The sequence below is a fragment of the Haematobia irritans genome, chromosome 3 (assembly GCF_050003625.1).
Source record: "Haematobia irritans isolate KBUSLIRL chromosome 3, ASM5000362v1, whole genome shotgun sequence".
In the NCBI taxonomy this organism is placed as follows: Eukaryota; Metazoa; Arthropoda; class Insecta; order Diptera; family Muscidae; genus Haematobia; species Haematobia irritans.
Genome location: NC_134399.1, coordinates 54,226,191 through 54,251,824, shown reverse-complemented (window position 1 = coordinate 54,251,824; position 25,634 = coordinate 54,226,191). Strand labels below are relative to the sequence as shown.

Sequence of the window (25,634 nt, the reverse complement as noted above, 5' to 3'; positions counted from 1 at the left end):
TGTATCGAACACCGTAAATGCAACTTTTGGCATGACGTTGCCCATCTCCCGTCTTCATCATCTATTGATTTTGGTAAAAAGTAAATTGTATGGTATATGAGTATTGCCTATTTAACCAACTTTTTACATTGCTCCGAATTCCTTCCTAATTGGATGATGAGATGAATATAAAATAATTCGGCGACAAATAAGGAATAGAAGTGCACATTGTTATTGGTGTAAGTACATGGGTTTGAAATGGTGTGCACTGTCAGAAAATGGACGATTTCGGCTGACGAATGGAAAATAATTTTTGGTAGCATGTCAACGTTAATTCTATCGCTTTACAAATGTCTGCCGTCTTAAAACTTTTTGCCAGTGGAAGACATCATCATTCACTATTCTTACAAAGTGGACCAGAAGCGTTATGTTGTCACGGAATGGTACGGAAATTAGTTGATCACAATCTCTTGGATATCGATCTAGCATGTGAACTTTATATATTGTTCTTTGCCAATTCGAACTAAAACTAATATATTTACTATTCCTATATGGCGAAAACAATATAAAAAACAAGTGAAAATGTTTTACGATTGCAATTTACCAATCGAAAAAATTGTCGATCAAAAAACTAGATATCGACTCCCGTGATCTGAAAAATTTAGATTTCGATCGAAAGTTCTCGATGTCGAATGCCGTGATAAGTCCCCCGGTTTTCATTCCGTGAATGGGATTGGCAACCACACGGATCGTGCGTGAATAAACATTTTGCATTTTGTGAATATGAGTGAAATTTCGTCACGCTCACACCTCTTGTGTGAATGCATTATGAAGTGAATCGTGCGTGAGTCTTTAAAAGTAGTTCGTGCGTGAGTATTGGTTTTCATTTCGTGAATGTTCGTGAGTGGGATTGGCTACCACACGTATCGTGCGTGAATAAACATTTTGCTTCGTGAATGTACGTGAGTGAAATTTCGCCACGCTCACACCTTTAGTATGAATGCATTATGAACATTTTCTTTTTTATTTGGTACAAATAACTAAATTTTGCTATTTGTTTTGGTTCAATTTCGCTTCTTTTGTTGTCAATAGGAAAATGAATTCAATATCGACTGTTACACAATCCGTGATTAGCCCCTTAAAAGAGAGATAAACCCTCCCCCAACCAAAATAAAACACAATAAATTTTCAGTTTTTTCTCAGCATTCTCAAAACGCCAACACATTTTATTTTTGGTTATTTTTGATTGCTATAGCGTATTTAAGAATGTGATTCATAAACTTTATTTCCAATTCTTCTTTTGTTCTGTTGTTGTTCTCTTGTCGTTTAATGACTGATTCTCTGATTCTTGGTGGTTTTATTTGTTTGTTTTTTTTTTTTACTATATTTTCATTCTGTTTATTTATGTGAGAATCTTCTCTATTAAATTTATTTTACATTTTTTCTCTTAAGTGGGATTAAAGAAATCGAGGACAAAAGGATGATTTCGAGTTATCTATATACGGACTGACTTTATATTTTTCTGTTGTTTACAATTTGTCTTAATTTTTGTAAATTTCATTTTTTAATATTGTACATGACAATTGTTACATTGTCATTACAATTTACAATTATTTGTTTATTTATTTATTTATTTTATTGTTTTTTTTTTTTTTTTAACGGCTAAGAAATCAAAATTATAACAAAAACTTAGATAAATAAAAAATAATAATTGAACTAAATACAGAGTTGATTGCTGAATTTTTCTTTAACCCTGGACAGTCATCCTTCGTCAAAATCACGACGCGTAATTTCATTTTCGATCTAAAATGTATTTTAGTCGATTGGGAAATGATAAATTTAAACTATACTATTTCAACTATTTTATGAATTTTTGTTTTATACTAATTAAAAACACATTGAATAAGAAAATAAACTCAATTTTGGTTCTCATTTTTGCTCACGATGCAAATTATAGCTGTTTGGAATAAGCCGTAGTCAAAATGACGAAGGATGACGTTAGCGTACAAAAAATAAGGATGACTTTCCAGGGTTAAAAAAACAATGTACAAAGGAATTGGTTTGAGTTTAATTATTCTACTGAGAAAAGTAACTAAAAAACATGGTTGAATCGTATAGAATTATTTTTGCTTATTGGAAATTTTATTTTTCTATGGAGTTTTATTTCGGGGCAATGATACCACTTTCATTAAAATGGTGAATTCTATTTGCAAAATTTATGAGTTTTTAACACTTTAATTAAAGGGATGGTTGTTTTTCTTTTCTTGTGTTGTTTTTTATATATATATATATATATATTTTTTTTTTTTTTTGCTTAAATTTTTCCAAAACATAATGCTGTGATTTCCATGTGATTGTTTATGACTTTATATATTTATTTATTTATTTATTTATTTATTTCACAATCTTTTGCAAGTCTACTTTCTTTAATTTGTCTCCGAAAGACACAAAATACCTACTTCTTAACGCAAAAAAATTCTGCAGTATTTTTTATTTATTCTATTAAGATTTTACTGATTTTAATTGTGAAACAAATAAATCAATCGAAAAAAAGATTTTTTTGTTTGCAACTTTGGAAAAATTTAAGGTTTTTTAAAAGATTTTTTTCCGTTTTTTTAATTGTTTTTGTTTTTTGTGTGCTTTTTGTATTAGCATTGTAGTATCGGTCGACCGGTTTTTGTTTTGCTTTATTTCTTAAAAACTAGTTTTTTAATTAGCTTTTATATAAAATGAAATGTTATCAAAGTCCCATTTCTTGACAAAGAGGAGAATTTGATAACATTTCATTCTAATTAATATTTTTTTATTTATCTTTATAATTTTGTTTTTTTGTTTTTTTTTTTTTTTTTTTAACGATAGTGCTTTTCTTGTAATTATATTTTTTTTTACTTTATTTTAATTATCAAGGACATTCTTTAAACAAATTTCCATATCCTTGATGTCATGTTATTAAAAATTAAAAAACAAAACAATATATTAACTGAAATGAAACAAATTTTCTTCAATGAAAGAACTAATTAAATTTCCAAATCATATTTTTTTTACGATATACAAGATTTTGTACATGTTTTGTTTTTTTTTCATAATTTTTATTTATGTTTTATTTTATTAAATAATACAACTATTAAAAACTAATTTTATTTTCATCCCCCCCCCCCCAAAAAAAAAGAAAAAAAACAAAACACAAAACAAAAACTAGCACAATGTATTACAATATAAGTAATATATTTGGATAAATATTAAACTGTTATATAAAATGAATATTCGAGCCTTTTGCTATGGTATCAGTGTCGAGAAGTTACAATATAGGTTTTTCGAATTTTTAACTTTTTCAAAGCTATTCTATTACTCAAGTTGATGACAATTTAAAAATTCTATTTAGAAATATGAATTGAAAAACAAAGAAATATAGCTTTCTACTCTCGTTTTTTTTGAGAAAAAATCGAAAATGCTTGACAAAATTTTATAAAAATATAGTGACGTATTTTCTGTGCCTCATTTCGATAGACATGTACCCAGCATTCGGTCTGTTTTGGGCTCTGAGCAAAGTTTTTCGTTTAAGAACATTGACAAAAATAAATATGCGAAATGAATTCCTAGACAGATATTGATTTCACATTACGTAATTTTGGTTTTTCTCAGACACTTGGCGAAGACTTCTATGACTCAGAATTGTCTTTAAATTACGTTGTTTGCCCTTGGCTGAATATATATTGTTTAAGGAAAAATTAATATGTTTAGATTTAGTAGTATTTTTTTTTGATATTTACCCAAATAGAATTACTTATAGAAAAAATCATATTGTATTTAATTTTCTTGACTTACTTGGGGGTTGATTGTTATTTGAATTGAAATATAATAATTTAAATAATAAACTTTGCTATCTGGATATTATAGAGATTTGTTGAATAATTTTTCATGTAATTATGAGCAGTTCATTATATTTTGTGTTACTTTTTTGTAATCCTTTAATTACGCAAAAGCAAAACATGAGACACAGAGAAAATGTTGCAGTTATTGAGAGAGAGAAAAAAAATAATGATTATATAAAAAATATACATATAGCTATTTACAAAATAATAAGAGTATGCATCTAGAAAGAAAAATACAAATATATTTATTAAATTTTTATGTAATCACATAAATGACATTTCCTAAAAACAAGAAAAACAAACATAACTTCCAATTTTTCTATTAGAAAAGAAATAGAAAATAAAAGAAATTCGTTTGTTCTTTTGTTAGTAGGAAAAATTAAATATGTTTGTTTATCTGTATTATTTTATTTTATTTTTTTTTTTTGTATGTTTGGAAACGAAAGAGGGGGAGTTTTAGAAAAGACTGAGTTTTTGCCATTATTAGATACAACATGTAAATTCAGAAAATCTCACATTTATAAAATTACATGTATACACTAAAATGGAAAACTTTAAATTGGCCTACACTTTTGTCCTAAATCCCATTTCTTTTTTGATCCCATAAGAATAGAGACAAAGTTTTGCTTTTGTAGGAAAAGAAAAATTTTTCTTTAGTATTTTGACAAAAGAAATTACGATTTAGGACGTCTTTCTCTCTATAAAGCATGAAAGTTTGTTTCTTTTTATTATACTTTATAGGGGCATATATTGTTTTTATATATAGGATGACCGGTTTTATCTCTATTTGGCGGTAAAAAATTACCATTTTTAAATTGATTTTTTTGTTCATACTCTATTGTTGTTTTAGTTTAAAGAGTATAGTAGTGTAATAATTATTATGATTTTCTTATTTCTTTTTTTGTTTTGTTGGAATTTTTAAAAATAATTTGTTTTCCTAGAATGTACACTTTCCTAAGATGTTTTCTAATAGGGGTTTCGTTATTATTTATTTTAAATAAAATTTAAATAATAGCAATATTTAGGATTTTGACAGAGAAGACAAACACAGAAGAGAAAATATATAGCAGTAGATGACAACAAAAAAAATAGGAAAATAATTTAATAAAATTGAATTATTTTAATGTCACAATGAACATTTCGACAGCATACAAACAGTCTAATTAAATAGCACAATCTGGTAATCAATGCCACATCCCTCTTTTCATAGGTAAATGATAGTAAAACTCGGTTGTAAGGTCTTCATCATATGAAAAAAAAAAAACATTAGAAGGCTCTTGTTTTAATTTGCTTTGACTCACAATAGCCTCTTTACATGTTTTATTTATTGCAGCCCAGCTAAAATTAGTTTTTGGTTATTTTAGCCACATTGAAAAGTTTTGCGTTATTCGCGCGTTTTTAAAAAGTCTGTGAGTATAGACTTTTTAAAAAAATATTTGGGAGATGCTATAACAAAAGTAATGCATTGTTTATTACAAATGAAAAACTTAAACTTTTTTCTTAAAGGCCGGTATGCACCTCTAGCGAAATTTTCGGTAGCAAAAATTTATTTAAGTCTACAACAAAAAAAAAAAACAGGGATGTGTACACAAATTTTAAACCAGCTAATCGCTTTTAAAAATTGTTAATATATGTTCCAAATATTCCTCAAATAAATTGTTTATTATTTACAGACCTTTTAAAACTTTTCGCACACAATGATTGTAATAAATTAAATGTTTGCTGCCAAAATATGCTTTCGACAACCCTGTTATTTTCATTAGAGGTGCGTACCAGCTTACGAAATTGAACGCTACCGAAAATTTCGTTAGCATAAATAGCAATGCATTTCTTATGGGAATGAAATTTTTCGCTAGAGGTGCATACCGGCCTTAACCAAAAACTTCCGTTTTTTTTTTTTTTTTGCTAAAATTTAGAAGCGCAGAAATTTGAAATATTGATTATACTATTTAAAAACAAAATTAAAGTCTGTATGCACCACTTTGTTTTTCTTTAATTGATGCTCTATTTTTTCTCTTCGGTGTGTTTGTACTAGCCCTCAAAATTAATTATCCAAATATTCACATATAGTATAGTTATTAATTACTAATATGGATTGATTTACTTAAAACAAAAAGGTGTTTTATATATTACTTTACAACACAAAACAACGGTAAGGCCTTTAATTAAAACAATTGAAATGATTACAAGTGAAGTCTATCAAGGTTATGATGTTGTTTGCTTTTTACGTTTTATTATATATGTATGTATGCAAAATGAATTATCTAAAAGATTTGTGGGGCGGTGTTTGGGACATTTTTGTTTATTTAGGTTTTATGATATTTCACAAAATATTTCATAAATTCTTGTTTATTAAGAGATATATATATAGAATATGTGTGTTTGAGTGTGGATGTGGAGGAGGAGATTATTGGATTTTTCAATAGGAAAAAGGAATTAGGAATAAAAAATGGTATTACTGTCGATGATTTGTAATTAAATTAACTTTTAATTTACACTCTTCGGTTGTTGCTGATGTTTTCTTTCTCTGTTCCTACCAAATAAACTTATGGTGATTTTTGTTTTTTAGTTGTAAATGTTCGCTAAGTTTAATGGTGAAATTATAGTAGTTACTTACTTAAATACTTTTACTACTATAATCATTCTCATTTATATAATTTGTATATATATTATATATTCTTGTCAGCACAAGGCGAATTTATAAATTTGTTTACATATAGAGTAATTATATATATTTGGATTTCGCTTATATTTTCCCCCGTTATGAAATATTTGTTTCTCTTAGTTGTTGTTTTGCAATTTTTTTTCATATATGGTTTTGTGTTTTAATGTTGTTGTTATTCTAGTTATTGTGTTGGTAATTTTATAACTATTTGTATATATTGTTTGCTAAATATTTTTGCTGTTGTTTTGTTTTTTTTTTTTAATTATAATTTGTTTTGTTTTGTTTTTTTTTTTACAAATAGAGAGAAATAAAAAAACACAAATTATAATCGATTTTCTTTAAATTAAAACGAAAATACAATAATCGATAGTAAAAATGATAATAATATGTACATTTAATATACACATAACAAAAAATGAATAACAAAAATAAAGATTTCAAAACAATTTCGATATAAAAGAGAAAAGTTATTAGACGAAAACAAAAACTAACATCAAATGATTTTTTTTTCTTTTTGTAAATCATATATCAAAGTTATATGCAAACGTAATTTACGAAATGAATATATTTGATTTTTAATAGCGTTAAGCTTCTAAACCAAATTAAATAATAAACTGAGAAAACAAAAACTAGAATTGGACAATGAATGAACAAACTCCCAAGGAGTACCATTAAATGAAAATAATAACTATTTGTTTATACATATGATTTTGGTGATACGATCCCCCCCACCAATATTTTTGCAAAAGTTTAGACATTCATCAATGTGTTGTGTATTAATAACAAAAAAAAAAATACGAGCAAAAGCAAATAAGACATATATTCATTTTTTTCTACAGATGAAGGAAAATCCATTATAAGAATAGAATTATTTAAAAATTAGATAAATGAAAGGTCATTAGCTAAGACGACAGCACACATAATGGATGACGACGTTCCCAACATTTTAACGAGACTGTTCCTATATATTCACTGGCTTAATAAGAAGTCGACTTTAATCGATACTAAGTGAAATAAAATTTAAGAAAAAAATTAACTCTCCATTATTTTAAAAATCGACGCTATACACTTTTCAAGGATAGTATAATGTGATGTTCCAACTGATATCGATTTTTAGACTAACTCAAAACATGTGGCTAATCACCTTTCAATGTCGAGTAATCCAATTTGAATAATACATATACAAGGCGATGTCAGGTCTCCCTTTGTGTGTCTCTTGAATGTGGGAGATCGTATCAGTTAAGACAGTAACATAATATGATATTATCTTCGAAAATAAAGCTGTCTAACTATCCCATAGTTTCAATCCAAGTCCTGTGTAACATTATTATTCACCCACATTTTATAATCCAAAAAAAAGTCGACCTAGCATACTTAGGTTGACATGTACCAAAATTGGTGAACCAAGTATGTTGATTTTTATCCATGCTGATTTTCATCTTCCACTCTGATTGTTAACGAATTTGAGTTTGACAAACAATTGAACCATTTCTGAATAAAAAAATAAATATTTTGCTCCACAGATAAATTAAAAATGAATAAAAATTAAAAGTTACTAGAAACTGTTGTTTGCAGTTTTTCTTAAAATTCTTTATTGTGGTTATCATGATGACGAAAGTGTTATTCTGACTATGGCTTTAGTTTTAATTTGTTTACTGTTTTCTATGCTGTTTTTTTAACTTTAAATATGTTCTTTTTATTATTATTTAATTTTTTTAATTTATCAAAAATTGTGAACGAAACTAGTTTACTTTGCAAAACTTGCCTTTTAACAAAAAAGTCTTAACATTTTTCTTTCAACCTAAATGTGTTGTTTTTTTTTTACATTTTCTTATAAAGTGAATGGTGAGAGAAGAAAAACGAATAAAAGAAAACCCATATAACAAATTTTATAAATCTGTTACATAGATATTACATGATAATTAACTGAATAATATTATACATCAAATCATATTTATACGATAGCTAAAGAAATAATAAATTGTGTTTTTTTAATGAATTTTGTTTTGATTTGAAAGATTTTTTTTTAATTTTTTTTTACTACAGAGAAAAATATAACATTTAAACAAAAACAAAACAGAATAGTTTCAATGTACATATGGGTATGGTTATAGGGGGAGACGAGGGAGGGAGTAAGAAACCCATAAAACTTATATTAATTTTATAAAACTGAATTTAAGGTTTTATGATTTCTAATATCCTCATTTTTAGGGGGCACATGGAGAATTTTTTTTACATTGTTCACAAGTAGATTGTACTCCATTTTTTGGGAAATATTTCAAATTTTAAAAGGAGTAAAATTTTACGATAAGCGCGTAACTCAGGGAGAGAGGGATGTGTTTGGGGGATAAAGAGTATGGATTCACCTAATTTAGAACTTGAATTCATTTCCATATTTCATATGGGTGGGGATCGTTATAATTTATTACCATATTCCCCCTCTCACTCTTTTAATGAATTTAGTTTGTTGCAATGTATGCTCTTGATTTTTCTTTGATAGATATTTTTTTGGAAATATTTCACTTGTATTGTGTTTTTTTTATAGTTTAACGAGTTAAGGGTCGTGCCATCATTACATGTTTCAATATAGAAGCATTTTTGTCGATAAGACAAGAAAAGGTATTACCAAATGTGCCATCCTCCAGCATGATACCTTCATCATTGGTATCGTCGTAATTAGTAGACGTTGTGGTGGTGGCTGTCATAATGCCCCCAACATGGTCTTTGTTTGCAGCGGCAGCTAAAAGCATCATAGCTGCAGCAGCCGAATCCATTGAGGCTTGAGTGCCATTTGTGCTGGTGGCCCAATATTTGCAGGTGATAATTGTTTGCTTTGGCTCAACATTCATGGATAATTCGTCTTCGTTTGTCTTCTTGTAAGAATTTAAATCAGTTATGTTGTCATTATTATTGTTGTTGTTATTATTTTGTGTGGTTCTGCTACTGTTGGTAATGTTATTGTTGTTGCTATTAACAAGATGCAAATTTTGATGCTGCTGGTGGTGATGGTGATGATAGAAATTTTGCGAAGCCGAATGTCGCCTCTTACGATTCGCAGCTAGTTTTATCTTGGCCGCTGAACTGTTCAAAAAATGTTGGACCCTTTTATATGTAGCCACAGAGGCGGAATTATTTGTAGTTGCTGCTGTACAACTACTCGAGACTGTTGGTGAGGTGGTGGTGGCAATACCACCACCACCTACTGCCATATTCTGTAGATTTTTCAAATTCTTCTTCTCGACGATTTCTCGAGGAGTTTCTTGTTGACCACTGCTTACCACTTTATTCTTTAGAATTTCGCTTTGGCAAATTTTTGGTTCTTGGGGATGTATTGGCATGTTTGGCGTTGACTCAACACTTGGCATATCTCTTTGCCATATTTTCGCTAGATTTTCATGTTCCCATTTCAGATTATCGGCATATGCATCTTCTTCGTTCAGGGAACCGCCCACTTGACGCAAGAGTTTCATGGGTTTCATGCAAACAAGTTTTCTTTCAGCTTCCATTGCATTGTCGAAGGTCCCTTGTTGCCAAATATTGCTTAAATTTACATTGCTGCCATCAGTGTTACCTTCACCACCAAAATGCCAAGAATTTGAGTTGTCTACAGCATCATCGTCCATGTTCATGGACCAATCCGCCCTCACTACATTAATTTTCTCTTGTACGCCACCAAACTCCGATGACTCTGGTGGTTTCTCTTCAGACTTTGTTTTCAGCAGCAGTCCTGTTTTTCCTTCGGGTCTTAATAAATCCTCGATCAATTGATTGACTTTTAGCAGCATGGATGCCTGAGCGTTATCTACACTTGCCCCAACTCCTTCATAGCTTGGTCGTTGATGCTTCTCCATTTCTTTTTCTAAGTTTTTCACATTTTCTCTATTTCTCTGTGTATCATCACCATCATAACCATGACCTGTGTGTTGCTCAGCTACACCATCATCGTCGGCTTCCCCTATATAAAGATCTTGCATATAACGCAAATCGCTCATAATTTCATCGGCTTCCAACTGCAGTTCATCTCTAAGCAACCGATTGGCCGGCAAAGACATCCCATAATCACTGCTATTGCAAACAGCACACATACCCCAAAGCGTATGTGAAGAATTATCCATGGAATTGTCATCACTTCTCTCTAGATCTACCCTTTGGAAGTCACTTGCAGGCGGACGGCGTTGGTGGCACTGTTTCTCTACTTCTTGCATAGACCAAAATTGGCTCAATTGTTGTTCAGTGGTTGCCGAGGACCTGCAAAAATCAACTTCGTCACACAAGGAGACATCTTGAACCCACGATTGAGTGCAATCAGTTCGAATGGCAGGTATCCAAGCTAGGGAACTATGGCCAGCATTCAACCCCTGTTCGGCCGCCGCTTTAGCAGCGGCAGCCACGGCTTTGGTAACAGCCGCCATAATGGCTTCGTTATTGGACTGTCTACTGAGTGTCAAAGAGGTATTTGAAAACATGGGCATCTCAACCATTCCCTCAATGTGAGGCAGTTGATCAGCGGTCATCTTTGACGCCGCTAATTGAAAATCGATTTCCTCCGTTTGACAAGCTATTTCTCCAGAGCGCTTCAACCGAAATTTTAATACAAACATTTCCTTGCATTCCGGGGTTTCCTTGCCGACATGAACGCGGCCATCAGAGACTTGCGACGAAGCAGTCGCAGCAAAGTTCATTAAATTTGTATTGGCCACTTCTTCGTCGGCCATATAGATATCGTTTCTTTTGTATTCTAAATATTCATTTGACTCATAGCACAAATAACCGCTGTCGCTTCGTTCAAAGTCCACCGAATCTAGGGCACTGCTTATATTGAAGGTATGACCATCCACATAGGTCTCGATGGGATTGAAATGTGTTCGCTCCGAAGTCAAAAGGTTCTCCTCTTCCCCTCCACGGAAGTAGTCACTTGGGAGATGTGCAGAAGCAACAGAGTGTTGCTGCAAAGGCTTGCTTTGGGGTTGAATAAAGCCGCATTGTTTGACACGAGCGTATGCAATGAAACCACTGGTGGTAGCACAGTGATTGGGCAGTGTTACCGGAGGATCCACAATAACATTTTCGGCATCCTCATTATCTTGGGCAATGCTATCGCAAACATCATTGCCATACATTTCGGTTAAAGATAAGGGATTTGAAGCACACCAAGACTGAAGGTCCGGTTGTGAGTTTTGTCCATAGGTCGGAGCTTCCCAAGTGGCACCAGTGGCTGTGACAGTGGATGAACCGTATGAGCTGAAGTGGCCATCGTTTTTATTCAAATTTTCCACATTAGAAAGATTAGAACGCAAACTACTGTACGCGGGGCCGGCATTGATTCCCTCTGACCATTTTAAACTACTATAGGGAGGAAATTCTAACTTAGCACCACTACTTTCCACATGATCTGCAGACTCTTTAATGTTGCTGTAACCATTTCCTTCATCAGCATCCACTACGCGTGAGGTGGCAATCTAAAATAAAAACAGAGAACATGTCATACCAAAAAACATCAAGAACAAACAAATCCCCCATTGAGTCAGCACTACATTACCTTATCATTTGTATTATTTCCAACCTCCAGTTGACTCAATTTCTTATTCGAATGCCACACTTTATAGAGGAAACTTTCATCTGTCTCTGCAGCACCAACAGCATCCACACAATCACCCGACGAAGACCAAATGGAATTCTGCAAGAATACATTGATTGAAGGTGTTTGGGCACCCATGGAAGCACCTGCTTCGTTCACGCGACGCATTCCACCCACAGACTTATCGAAATCATCCAAATTGCTGGGCATTGAGAAGTAATCACTTGAATTAGCAATGTCGGCGCCAGCGCCAGAACTAGCGCTACTATCATCTAAACGTGTTGTCCCTGTTGTCATCGCCATGGAGGACGCAGAGTTATTGCTGGAGAATTTCGCCATCTGATCATAGTGATGTTGATTATAATTCGACCAAAAATTCCACAAATCCTGTTTGAAAGGTGCCAGAGCATTAAGCGAAGTATTTGCATAGAATGCTGATGAAATCCCAATTGGATTGCTCTTATTGGAAGCGCTACCTTCACCTCGGTCAATATTGTTAGAAGGTTCAGCATCCTTCCATAAAGCTTCAACGCTACTATTAAATTTGGCTTTAAAATTGGCAAAATCCAAATTGTCCACCGAATCCGAAGTCTCATCAAAAACAGCATCCCCGTCGTTCATATTGCAAAGGACAAAGGGTTTCTGTAGATTGCCTTCACGCTGATATAAACGTCGGGCATTGCCATTGCCTCCACAAACACCACCTCTACCAGCTATTTCATCGATGGATACCAGTGTCTTCTCATCATCGTAGTCTTCATCGACATAGTCAACACCATCTTCTGTCGTTTCGTCTTCACAACAAAATGTTAGATCTATGTAGCGTTTCATTAGGGGTCTTTCTATACCACCAAGGAGTTCATCATCTTTTGGCATCTCATTAAGCATTTTATATTCACTTCCTGCCTCATGATCAATGCTATCGGAATTGCTACGACTACGTTTATTGGTCCCCTTTTGGCGGGCCAAGAACTCTTTAATTAGATCTGGTCCCATTTCCCAGCACCCTTTGAAATCTGTATCCCAAGCAGGAGTAGTATTGCGATGATTTTGATGATAGAATTTTCCACTTCCACCAGATGCCAGTGCACTGCAAGTATTTGTCGTATTTCCACTAGATGTAGGTTTGCTTCGCAAATTTTGAATAGGTTTCGCTTTACAGAGTGCTAAAAGAACAAAAAACATATAATATTAATAAATTATTTGGACAAGTTTAAAATAATGAACGCAATATCGTTGCTTGGATAGATATACCAAATAATTACCTAACGATGAATACTACGTAAATTTCTTGTAAAAATGAAATAAAATCACCCACTCTGCTACATACCGGACCTTAAAATATCAGCCTCTCACGGCCAACAACTAAACAGTTTCGGAGCAACGATATATACATTAAAGAATAAATGATATCCAGAGCACTTCACAGGTAGAAAGGATGAAGACAAAGAAACGCTAGTCTTATATGGCAAGGACACACAGTCATACATTAGAGAAGTGTTTACATCTACAAAACTTACATGACCGTTTGTTTTGTACCAAGAGATACGGAAGGAAGAGGTATAGTGCAGAGACGCCTCCGCCTGAAATCAGGAGTAGACACCTTATCACTTTTATATGTATCAGTTTGTGTACATTTGCATCATCCCTACATCAGTGACGACACGAGTGGATAAGAAACTTGCCTTACATAAAAATGAGCCAACCAACAATATCTAAGCCCTCTTTGCTGCTCATACGTCCACATTGTTTGTTCGCACTATACAAATCCATATTTTCATAATTTTGTTTTTATAAAAATTCTTACAAAGACGAAAAAGTAGAAGAATTTTACACGTAAGTCTTAAATATGATATTTACGTTGATAGAGTAGAATCGATGCAGAAGCATTTCTTGTTGTTCGCAATGACTTCGTTCTTCCTCCTTACTCTTCTAGATTGAAACTGATTAATTTACCAACCGCCGGAACATGATGTGTGACTGCCCCCGTGGCAAATGGGCGTGGCCGTTCGAACATAAAAGTCTCAGAGCTATGTATCGACCAATTTTAAAATATAATCTTTAATCATCCTAAAAAACCACAAAACACTTTCGCGAGTTTCTCAACACAATTTATGCTCACAGTATGGCTACTCAAAATTGTTTGTAGCAGATGATAAATTGTTACTTCGAGGTTTTCGTGGGTGAATCAATGTGGGCAGAGTGTTTGAAAATGATCTGTTTAATCCAAACTAAATTTTGGAAATTGGCTTGATTGGTACGAATAAAGTCATTTAAATATTGTGTACTTGGGCATATTTTGTCATAAGCCATATATTCAATTCGTGGAATCAAATAAAGGAGACTTCAATTTGGCCAAATTTTGGGAATTAAGGTACCTAGTACACACAAAATACGCCAAATAAGGAAATTCACAAAGTTTTTGTGAATGAGTTTGCCAGAACAGACCTGTGTAGCCCATAATAAGACGCACTTATAAATTTCCGCAGACATAATTGTTTTGTTCTGGTCATTCGAATCCCTCAACTAAATTAAAATGTACCATTCCAACGCCTTTACTTATATACGTGCGTTTTAAGACCTATTTTAAATTACTGATCGACTGTTGGTTTAATGAGTTTATACCTTGATTACGGCGACGTTTTGACTTTTTCTTTGCGCTAGACGCCCCACCTCCTACTGCTGCTCCATGAACCTCTCCAACAGCAGTGGCATTTATTCCAACCACACTGGGGCAATTATCTGACCTAAACTCTGTAGATTTTTGTGTATTATACAATGGCAAATGATCCACACCAACAGCTTTGATTCTTTTCGCAATATCTTTCTCAGCGGCCGAACAATTATTAGTGTAGTGCAGACTGGTGCTATCTGTACTTAGAGACTCATTAACAACTCGATTTGTGTTAGCGATGATTGAAGAAGAAACACCTCCTACAACTGGCCAAGTTAAAGATTTTGTATTACGCCGCCATATACGGAAGGAGTCTTCCATTTCCTTTGTCAGAGCAGGGAAGGCTCTAAAATATCGTTTTTTGGGATCGTTGTCAGTGTCGTTTAAAACATTCTCCTCATTTGGAACCTGCGTAGATGATGTGGACAAATTCTTACACAGTGAAGGCTGCTCTAGGCCGTTGTTGAAATTGACTGATGAAGATGCTTGCTGTTGTTGAGAAATTTGTTGACTGCTTCTTATGCCTTCACTAGTTGATGGCAAGGTATCTATTTTCAAATTAGTTTCAATTAAAAAGCGCTCTTCATCGTTTAGTTCTTGGGTTCGTTTTTCAATATCCTTCAATTTTTCACACAATTCATCTACGAGTCTTTCAATAGCAGCGGTCTACAAAAGGTGGAAAAAAAGAAAACATAGATTCCATTGCAGTTTGAAAACATTGCATACACCAACAACAATTTTCTTACCTCCTGTTCATTTGAAACAATTTCCCGTAAACATTGTACAGCATTTAATTTCTTCAATGTCTCTGTATCAGAGGGTAGATGAAATCGCTTACTATGGCCCCCTTTGCGATTAGCGAAAAATGCCTAAGGTATCAAGAGAGAAGTGTAAAAATTATACATTAGCACTGCAAGACAAGATTGCTAACGATGCATATGTCAATTTGCACAGGATATTTAATTGATATGTTTCACAGATCACACCATCGAACACGCCCATACATAACAATAGTTACATGTATCTAGCGCCTATGGTGGATCCAGGTTGTGAGCACTCTTAAATAGCAATTAAATATCGTTCAAGTTCATATACTAAAATTGTTGGAACTTCAGAATTTTGAATTACTTCCAAGTTGCTGAATTCAATTGGATCGTTTACTTGAACTGACGACTGTAAGAGAGATAGCAGAAGTCTTGTATAGATCTGGGGTGATTCGACGCCTAATTGCTCCAAACGTGATACTAACCAATCAGAGATGGCGTTCACGGCACGAGGTGATACTAGTTGAGGATACTTCATACCTGCAGTCATTTTGTAATGTTACATGTTTGTTTGTTTTTTTTACATATAAATAAAAAAATTGAAAAAGAAGAGACATGAGGTTGGAAAAAATACAATTTAATGTTCAAAAAAGGGGTTCTCTTGAGGACAGTAATCGTATAGAGGGAGTAGTTAAAGTGTGATGTCTTTTTAGGAGATGGAATATGGACAATTTAGTTCAACGTTAGAAAGTGCGATAATTAAATTATGCTTCGAATTTGAAAAAACTGGGCCCATTTTAGGCAATCAGTCCCTTGTGATATAATCCTATGCATCTATTACATTTCACTCTGATACCATGGAACCAAACTATTTATACCCATATATTAAAGAAATCCCTTTGTTTCTAAAACTAAAGCTGGAGATTAACAAGAAATGCGCCCCTAATAGGTTTTCAAAAGGAAGTAGGATACCTAGGAATCATACATAATTGTTTCCTCATAATTCTAAACATTGTGCTAACAAGCACTAAAACTCATCGAAAGTGATTAACCATAGAACTGAAAAACTTTATAAAACCACCTCATTTTAGTATAATTAGGTAAGTGGCTGAATTTGCTTTCCAAATAGCTAAAGTTACCTCCCTTCTCACGCCTATAGTCACGACAATTATTTCGAAATTTCCAACCTCCCGCCCAAACCATGCAAGCTCGAGGAGAACACCGTCTAAACGAGACAAGGCCATCTGGTTCGACTACCGAAGATAACAAATCAACCATTCACCTAATCGGCGATAAAAGTGATGAGGGAATAATGGCGCCATTGGCTACCACCTGCAATATCCAGGTACCGAAACATTTAACTCTAACTCGTGTCCTCCAACAGACAGCTCGAACTGATATATCAAATTAATCTCAATGCATTATCTTCTCCTGCAATAATTTCTCCCATATTGATAGTCCGACTAGGGTGCTAAACACTGAACGACAAATAAATCCCCAGCAGTTTTAAGGAGGTCAAAGTTAGTTGAAAATTTGTAGCCTTTGTCGTAGTCTGAATTTTAACACCGAACGCTTCGTATGCATTGCACCAAGTAGTCGCTCCCGTATCAATAAAGAATAATATAAAACAAGTGGGCCCTTGGACTGTTATAATGTTATTGAACGAATGTATTCTTCAAAAATTATCGCATTTACAACGTTGACTTAATATGAAACACAAAACACTACTTTTAAAGCAAAAAAAAAAGAAAACAAAAAGTATTTACTGTTAACAATTTGGAAAACAGGAATCAAAATGTAAAAGAAACACATTTGGAAAATTATTATAAAAGCAAACACTGAGAAAAAAATCAAGTCTAAAATGAAACACAAGAAACACTTTGCAATGCAAATCTAATAAACCTATTAACTCTTGAACGACAGCCAATCAACAAACCAAATCGAAACTTATAATTACAAAATATGGTAGGGTAGAGGTAGAGCGATGCTTAACTATTGGTGACTTAATATGGAATAAATGATACGTTTAAGAATACTTAGCCATACATAATAAGTATTAAAAAAAACTTTATAGTTATGCTAAAATCATTCCATTTGTAATGGCATATTGTTACCCAATGGTCATTCAACCGTCGAACGGAACGGACGTGTTTTTTTAATAGCGGAGTAACTCATCGTAATAAGTGCCTACTACGCATTTCAAGTGTGGTGGGATATTAAGCCACCATGCAGCGAAATTCAAATTCATTCACTGGGTTGTTAACTTCAGGGCCCAGTGGACGGGAATCGACTGGAGTTATAAATTTGGGCAATGACCAAGAGTTAGGACCAATTAGTCGACCTATAGACGGGTCGACAGGTGGCGACTCTTTGACAAGTCGAACCTTTTCTACGGTAACGAAAGAGATTCAAGGAACGTAGAAATGCTTTGTTTATCCTAAAGAAATTAGGATCAGTCGACCCAAGCACATTGTCGGCTAAACAAAGCGATTCCTTAAAATGGGCTCAAGGAATTCTTGAAGCTGGAAAAAAGGAACGATCACCGGATGAGCTGCCATCCTCCAAAAGAGATCAAAGATCGTTTGCCTGTTAAGGAAAGCTGATTGGAATAGGTATAGGGAATTGTTCAATATGATGATACCGGAAATACCAGAGACAAATATGAGCACTGTGCAAGGCCTAGAGTGAAGTAGACCACCATGGTGGTCTACGGAGTTAGGTAATATGAGGAAATCGTGCAGAAAGCTCTATAACCAGAGCTCCTGTGGATTGGGACGCTTACAAGAAGAATCTGAGAGGATACAAACGAGAACTGAGAAAGGCTCAGCATAACTCTTGGAATGTTTACTGCAGCAGTATTGAAAATACGTCTGATGCTTCCAGACTACGGAAGGTACTAGCATCCATTAACTCCGCTCCAGTTTTCATTAAAACATCGGAGGGCAATTGGACAACGTCCAGTGAGGAGACGCTGGAGGTACTATTGGACACACATTTTCCTGGAAATCAGACGGTCGAACCATATTCTGGCGGTGCCACAGGGGCTTAGCGGTCGTTTCCTATCGAGGAAATTGTATCGGAATCTATAAGATGGGCGTTAAATAGCTTTGGACCATTCAAATCCCCCGGACCGGATGGAATTACTCCGGCGGAGTTACAAGCAGTGATTGACAAAATTATCCCCTGGTTGTCGGCGATATATAATATATCCCAGGAAATGGAGGGAAACAAAAGTCGTTTTCATACCTAAACCGGGAAAAGCCTCTCACTCGAGGGCGAAGGATTTCCGACCAGTCAGCTTATCCTCATTCCTACTTAAGACTCTGGAGAGGATGATAGATATTTATCTTAGAACTAGCGTCGATTCAAGTTTGCTCTCGAAACGACAGCATGCATACTCGAAGAGCAGGTCTACTGAGACCGCATTACATAAACTAGTCAGCTTTATTGAACCCTCACTATCTGCCAAAGAATACACAATCGTGGCGTTTCTAGGCATCGAAGGGGCGTTCAACAACATCCATCCGAGCTCGATTTTAAATGGACTGACAACTCTGAATGTTGATCCGGGTATACTTAGGCTGTTAGACGAACTTCTAACAAAGAGACGTATTTCAGCCACACTGGGACAAACAAACATACAAAGGTATATGAACAGAGGCACTCCCCAAGGAGGAAGTCTATTACCTCTTCTTTGGAATGTTGCTGGTTTCCCTAGAAAAAGAAAGGATAAAAGTGGTGGCATACGCAGATGATGTGGCGCTAGCAGTCAGGGGAAAATTCCCATCCACAATCAGAGATATTATACAGAGAGCCCCCTGCAGGACTGAGAAATGGGCGAAAGATAATGCTCCTGGGGTAAATCCTGCAAAGACAGAACTAGTCATGTACTGCAAAGATCGCAAAACTCCCACGGTTAGACCCATTTCCTTTGGGGGTATTGAAAAAAATGGGGCCTAAAACCAAAAATCGAGCATTGGCTATACACTGCAGTGGTTAGACCTATAATGCTATATGGTGTTGTAGTCTGGTGGCCTGCACTTCACCAGCCGACAAATTTAGATAAAGTTCAGGGTATGGCGTGCTTGTGTATCTCAGGCGCATTCAGGAACAAATTCCCTTAATGTCATGCTACATCTATTGCCTTCAGACATTTTGGCCAAACAGTCAGCTGCAACAACGGCTGCGGTTGCGCGAGCTATCGCTGTAGTCAGAAAAAAGTTACGGTCACAGTTCGGTCCTCAAAATAGTGGCAGATGTGCCTAACGTAGTGGATTATACTTTGGCGACACCACTTTTCGACAAAAAGTTTGCAACCCTAATTCCCAACAGTGAGGCGTGGTGCACACAGATCCCGGGGAATAAACGATATATAGCTTTCTACACTGATGGCTCCAAATTGGATGGACAAGTGGGTTTCGGAGTATATTCTAAAGATCTGGAACTTCGAATAGCGAAAAGATTACCTAATCACTGTAGTGTTTTTCAGGCTGAAATATTAGCAATAAGAGAGGTGGCGAATTGGCTGAGAAGTAATATTCCAAAAAAAGTTGGCATTAATATATTCTCAGACAGTCAACCTGCAATAACTCTTGGACTCTGTGTTCCTTAACTCGAAAACGGCCATCGACTGCCGCAAATCTCTCAATGAGATGACTGAGCAGTACAATATTCACCTAATATGGGTGCCTGGCCATAGGAACATACCGGGGAACTGTGAAGCGGATGAGTTGGCGAGGCTAGGGACTACCTTACATATTCCAGGGGAACTAGAATCTGTTGGTATGGCCCTGGCTACCTGCAAGCTCATACTGCGTGAGAAGGCTGTTATGATGGCAAATGTTCGATGGGAGAATTCCAAGGGTTGTACGAACACCAAGCAAATATGGCCCCATTTAAACTTAAACCGCACACTAGATATGCTAAGAGTTCTCGAGACGTCAGATATCACTCCTGATATCTGCTATAACGGGTCGCTGCATGATAGGCGCTTTTGCAAAAACCATTGGCGCGAAGTATAATGACTATTGTATGAGCCGTCATGAGACTGAGGAAAAGGAATCTATTAAACACTTCTTGTGTGAGTGTCCTGCATTTTGTGTAAGGCGTAAGCTAATTTTAGGGGCATATAGCTTTAGACTACTGGCGTGCCTGGAAAACGTTAACTTAAGCAGTCTGCTAATGTTTTTGGAACAATCTAATAGGTACTTCTTAATGGGGCCGCCACTTTAACCTAACCTAACCTACCCAATGGTAAAACAAATGTCCGCTTAAGCCCAGGGCAGCATATATGAGCTGGTTCTCCGTTGTTGCAGATCTTCTTAGTCTAATTCGAGTTTTATGCCAAAAGGCCAGTACTCTAAAATCACTAAAATCAAAATTATAAATAAAAACAAATATATTCCTGTTAAAATTTAAACATAGTACCGTCCTTTAGGTGGAGCGTTTGCCGCAACTACCACATGTGGCGAACTTCTATTTTATCAATGAGTACTGTCAACAGGATGCCGCTTTGATGACATTTAAAGTCCAATACTGACTAAATTAAAACTGAAACCTCCATTATACCAATAGTTGAACAAAATAGTAAACCTTTTTTAAATTTTGATAAATACATTTTCTAAGATTTTAATTTTTGTAGCATACAACACACTCCAATAAACATAAAGATGAGCCTTTTTCATATGGCACAACCATATCAATTTGAGTGCGAACTAGAGGTCTGCATCGAATAACTTTTCACTACATGTATGCAATTCGCTGTCGAATATAGTACATACACTGTCTTTCTCTCAGAGCGCAAGTAGTGAAGTGAAGAGAACACTTGCTTGTCAAATACCACCAAGTACTTATCCGAAACAATATGTGTTCCGAAAAAAAGGAACAATAAAAATGTAAGTACTTGAGAAAAAGTACAACATGGATTCTCTTTACTTCACGTGGTACCACAAGTATTTCTCAGTTATGTGCGAAGCAAAACTTTCCATTATTATTAATCATAGATATGTATGTATATCACATATTTCATATATTTATGTATGTCACACACTTACCTTAACGTTTGCCGTTCTTTATAATAAACCAAAACATATATTATGGAGATTAAATGTTTTTTTGTATTTCTGAAACTGCACTTGGTACATGGAGTACTCTATGAAGTTTTGTTCTCGCAACATACTCGACGTGATCACTCTGAGTACACTTCAATAAGAGAGAAAGAGGAATATGTGTTTGTTGGTAGTGAAGACATCAGAGTAGCAACAAGAAGTTACTCGTGGCTTTTGGTGTTCATCAAAATGTGTACCAATAGTTTTGCGACTCTTTCAAATAGATGTACTCATGTAGCAAGTACACGTGTACTCTGCATTTACAACTGGAATTGTGCAGACCTCTAGTGCGAACCCCATCAACATAAATTCAACTGACCTTTAAATTGCTTGGTAACATTACGATCACACTAGGAACATATTTATAAACAAAAGAAACAGCTTTGATCTCAGCTTAAAGCCATGCATTGACTAAACTACAAGTGTAGCTTAACCAACAGAGGAAAAGTATGCTTGTCAAATTTATTTGGGCAAAGCCCTATAGACTGCAAGATGGTTGGATGTACAGCTGTTTCGGAATTACCACATTCCTCATCAGCATCCTCTACTTGCAGCAAAACTATCAACCAAAAAAACAACAATAACGATTGAAGAGAAGCCAACAATAACAAACAAAACGAATCAAAAGAAACAGCTTTTAAATCCAAAAATTATCAATCTCAATTTTTACCAGAACTGTGAACACACTTTGTAAAAAGATTTTGGTGCTAAACATCGATATTCAGTGTATTGTATTCAGTATTGTAAAGAATTATGGAATCCTTGGTCGGACCTATTGCTAAAATCTTAATCGCTCAAGCTCTACTCTAGCCATATCTTTTTGTTTTGTTTTAATGTAACAATTTTGTAATAAATTTTGCTTTAATAAAATGCATTTGTTATATTAGAAAAGCAAAATTTAAATTGTGTTTAATTTTAATAAAGACGAGTACTCATCAACGATACACTTTTGTGTTCTTAAACAAACTAAAATAAATGACAAAAACGGACTAAGTGTTTTGTTAATAACAGAGGAGAAAGACAAAGGATATACAAGCAAAAAATGAAAGGATTAAGGATGTGAGGGCACCATTTTAGCTAAGCCAACGATTACATACCTGTTCTTTTGACAAGAAGTTAGCTGGATGTGATGTATGCGAGTATCCGGAAGTAGTGATGATGGTATATCAGCAATATGCCCAAAACTTTGTGAATAAAGCAAAATCATATGATCTTTCGGTATATCGGTCGCTCTCGCTCTCTGTGATGAAAGTTTAAAAATGATTTTGTCCACAAAGTAATAGACCAAGTGCCAGATGCCTTGATATACTTCACTCGAGATTTATGCAGATTTAAGGAAATTCCTTGAAGCGATGATTTTAGCTATTTCAACAAAATGCTTTAGCAAGGAGAGAGAGCAAACTTCTTTTTTTTTTGTTTTTTTTTTTCGATTGCGGCTTTATTAGTTGTGAACGATGAATTTCTCCTTAGGAGGGAAGTGATATTGTTAGTAGATACAATCTTCTTGTAGTCGTTTTGTTTGGTTTAACTTAAAGATGACTCCACTGTTTTTGGCCTTTGAATATCTTTTTTGTATATCGCTTTATTGTTGTTAGGATTATCTAAAAATTGATGTCACAGAAATGATGTTCTTCTTAATTGTTGTTGTTGGATTTGGATTGGATTTGTCTTTTATTTATTGTTTATTGCCGTATGGTGTAGTGTGAGCAAAGTTACCAGCAACACTGTGAGTAGATATTGCAGCACTTGTTTGTAGCAAGTGACCGTTATATGCTAGGCTAACAGTATTAACAGCAGCAGCGGCAGGAACAGTTCTTTCAGCTGAATCCCCAATGACAGCAGCAGTAACAGAGTAAATAGAAGCTTCCAAAAACGTTTCCATGTTCAGCAAATCATTGTTCCCAATATTATCTAATTTCTGCGGCAACATTTTTCTCTCATAGACATGTAGAAATCCAACCGGGCGTTTAGATCAATATATGCCAGCTAGCAGTCTGTTTCCAAGTGTATAATCTTTGCTTGCTTAAGTTTCTTTAAATCTTTGGCTTGTTGAAAGCTGCTCCAGAGTCTGCTGCCTCAATCTGAGAAATCCAAACCGAAATTCTTGTTATTTCAAAACAAAAAAAAAACTAAAAGAGTTAACCAAAACTTTAAGGAAACAACATCTAACGTTATGTGTTTGCTGCTTGGATGTGTGTATTGAGGAGCATTGCTTGTGTCCTCAACAAAATCGAAATCCCAGCACAATTAATAATGCCACAGTTTTGATCTTACAGAGGATGACAATGTTCCTTTTCGTTGCTATTGGGCGCTTGAAATCCAAAATAGGCTCTCCTTTAAATCAAATAAAAATTATCCTAGTCTTGCCGAAAACAATTAACTAAGATGAAGATGATGCTTTTAATGTGGGCCCAGGGTGTTGGTGGTGACTGCTGTGTTATGTTTTCGCAAATTGTTGTTGTTTCTCGTCGTCTAATGTGTTGTAGTTGTTTTGGTGAAAACTAAAAATTGTGCACGACTGCTGCTATGATCGATTTTAGAAAAATTTGCTCTATATATTGTTCTTGTTGTTGTTGTTGTCTGCGAAATCAATTGCTGCTGTTTTGAGAATAATGAGTGGTGGTGTTTGTTGTTGTGTAAAGTTTACATTTTTGTTTTTGCAGTTGCAACTGTTGCTGCGTTTTTATTTTACTCGGCCATTTTACACGTTTTCTTTGTTGTGGTTCCCTAATTTTAAAAATTAAGATTTAATTAGTGGCTCCTTTTTGTTTGTTGTTAATGTTATCGCTTCTATTCAGTATTAGCTAAACTGAATTCTCCAATTTAAAAATCCAATTCTCCTTTGATTTGTAATTCTTTTTAGATTTCTGTAAAAAATATAAGAAACACTTTCTGATTAATAAATCTATTCAAAATAAGACGAAACAAAAATGAATAAAAACTAAAATTACATTGCTTTGCCATAGACTGATACGGCCCGCCAACTTTATCAATTAACCAAGTTTAGTTGCTGATAATGAATTACACGATCAGAGTATGTGCATAGGGATGTGCTTTGGATTCTTTCTTTTAAACCTTTGCCGCAATCTTACAATCTTATCGGGAATATGATTTGTAAACTTAGAAATTAAAGAGTAGGAAATGCTCTATTTTATATTCAATGCCATATCAACAAAGTAGAGTAGCCAGCATTCAATTGAGAAAATTTATTTCAGAGACATTTGGAATTTGATCCGCCATTATTATTTTGGAAAAAAATGTTCGTCTTATGCCCTGTTCCCGCTAAATCGTACGAAAACCCAGACGTATTCGAAGCAATTTAGGCGTTTCTGATTTTGAAAATTATAGGTATTTTTGAATTTTTAACCTAAGAGAATTGTAACTTTATCCTACTCGCCAGCAAAATATCGACTTTTCGACTACACCAGATAATTATTGAAACGTTTTATTTTTCGTATAAGAAATTATTGTTTATAGGAAAACATAAATGGTGTGTTTACAAAACTTTCTTATATATGATTTTGTTTTTTCTCTTTTTATATGAGAATTTTTTATATCCATCACATACTGTTGTAAAAACAGGAGTTGTTATGAGTAATGTCAACTCACCAAATTGCTTCAATAAGCTTAGGTTAGGTTAAAGTGGCAGCCCGACTAAGTTTTTAGGCTCACTTAGACTAGTCAGTCCATTGTGATATCACATTAACTAAAAGTACCTATTACATATGGGCACTTCTAGTTTTAACCGCTGAACATTCTCGATTATTTTCTTCTGTTGAACCAACCAGATTGTTCCAAAAACATTAGCAGACTGCTTAAGTTAACGTTTTCCAGGTCCGCCAGTAATCTAAAGCTATATGCCCCAAAAATTTGGTTACGCCTTACACAAAATGCAGTACACTCACACAAGAAGTGTTTAATTGATTCCTTTTCCTACGCATCATGACAGCTCATACAATAGTCATTATACTTCGCACCAATAGTTTTCGCAAAAT

General features: G+C 34.4%; 1 protein-coding gene across 7 annotated transcripts in view; it reads right to left on the bottom strand.

The window, feature by feature from the left end:
* Positions 1-1,164: 1,164 nt before the first annotated feature.
* LOC142232068 (uncharacterized) overlaps positions 1,165-25,634 on the bottom strand; it is a 53,654-nt gene continuing 29,184 nt past the window's right edge. For all 7 annotated transcript variants that reach the window (XM_075302778.1, XM_075302779.1, XM_075302777.1 and 4 more), the window contains 6 exons: positions 22,737-24,506; positions 15,897-16,072; positions 15,515-15,637; positions 14,720-15,434; positions 12,056-13,260; positions 1,165-11,975 (listed from right to left, as the gene is read on the bottom strand). In XM_075302778.1, coding sequence (XP_075158893.1) covers positions 9,063-11,975; positions 12,056-13,260; positions 14,720-15,434; positions 15,515-15,637; positions 15,897-16,070 — 5,130 coding nt within the window. In that variant the 5' untranslated portion in view covers positions 16,071-16,072; positions 22,737-24,506 and the 3' untranslated portion in view covers positions 1,165-9,062. The remainder of the gene's footprint in view (positions 11,976-12,055; positions 13,261-14,719; positions 15,435-15,514; positions 15,638-15,896; positions 16,073-22,736; positions 24,507-25,634) is intronic.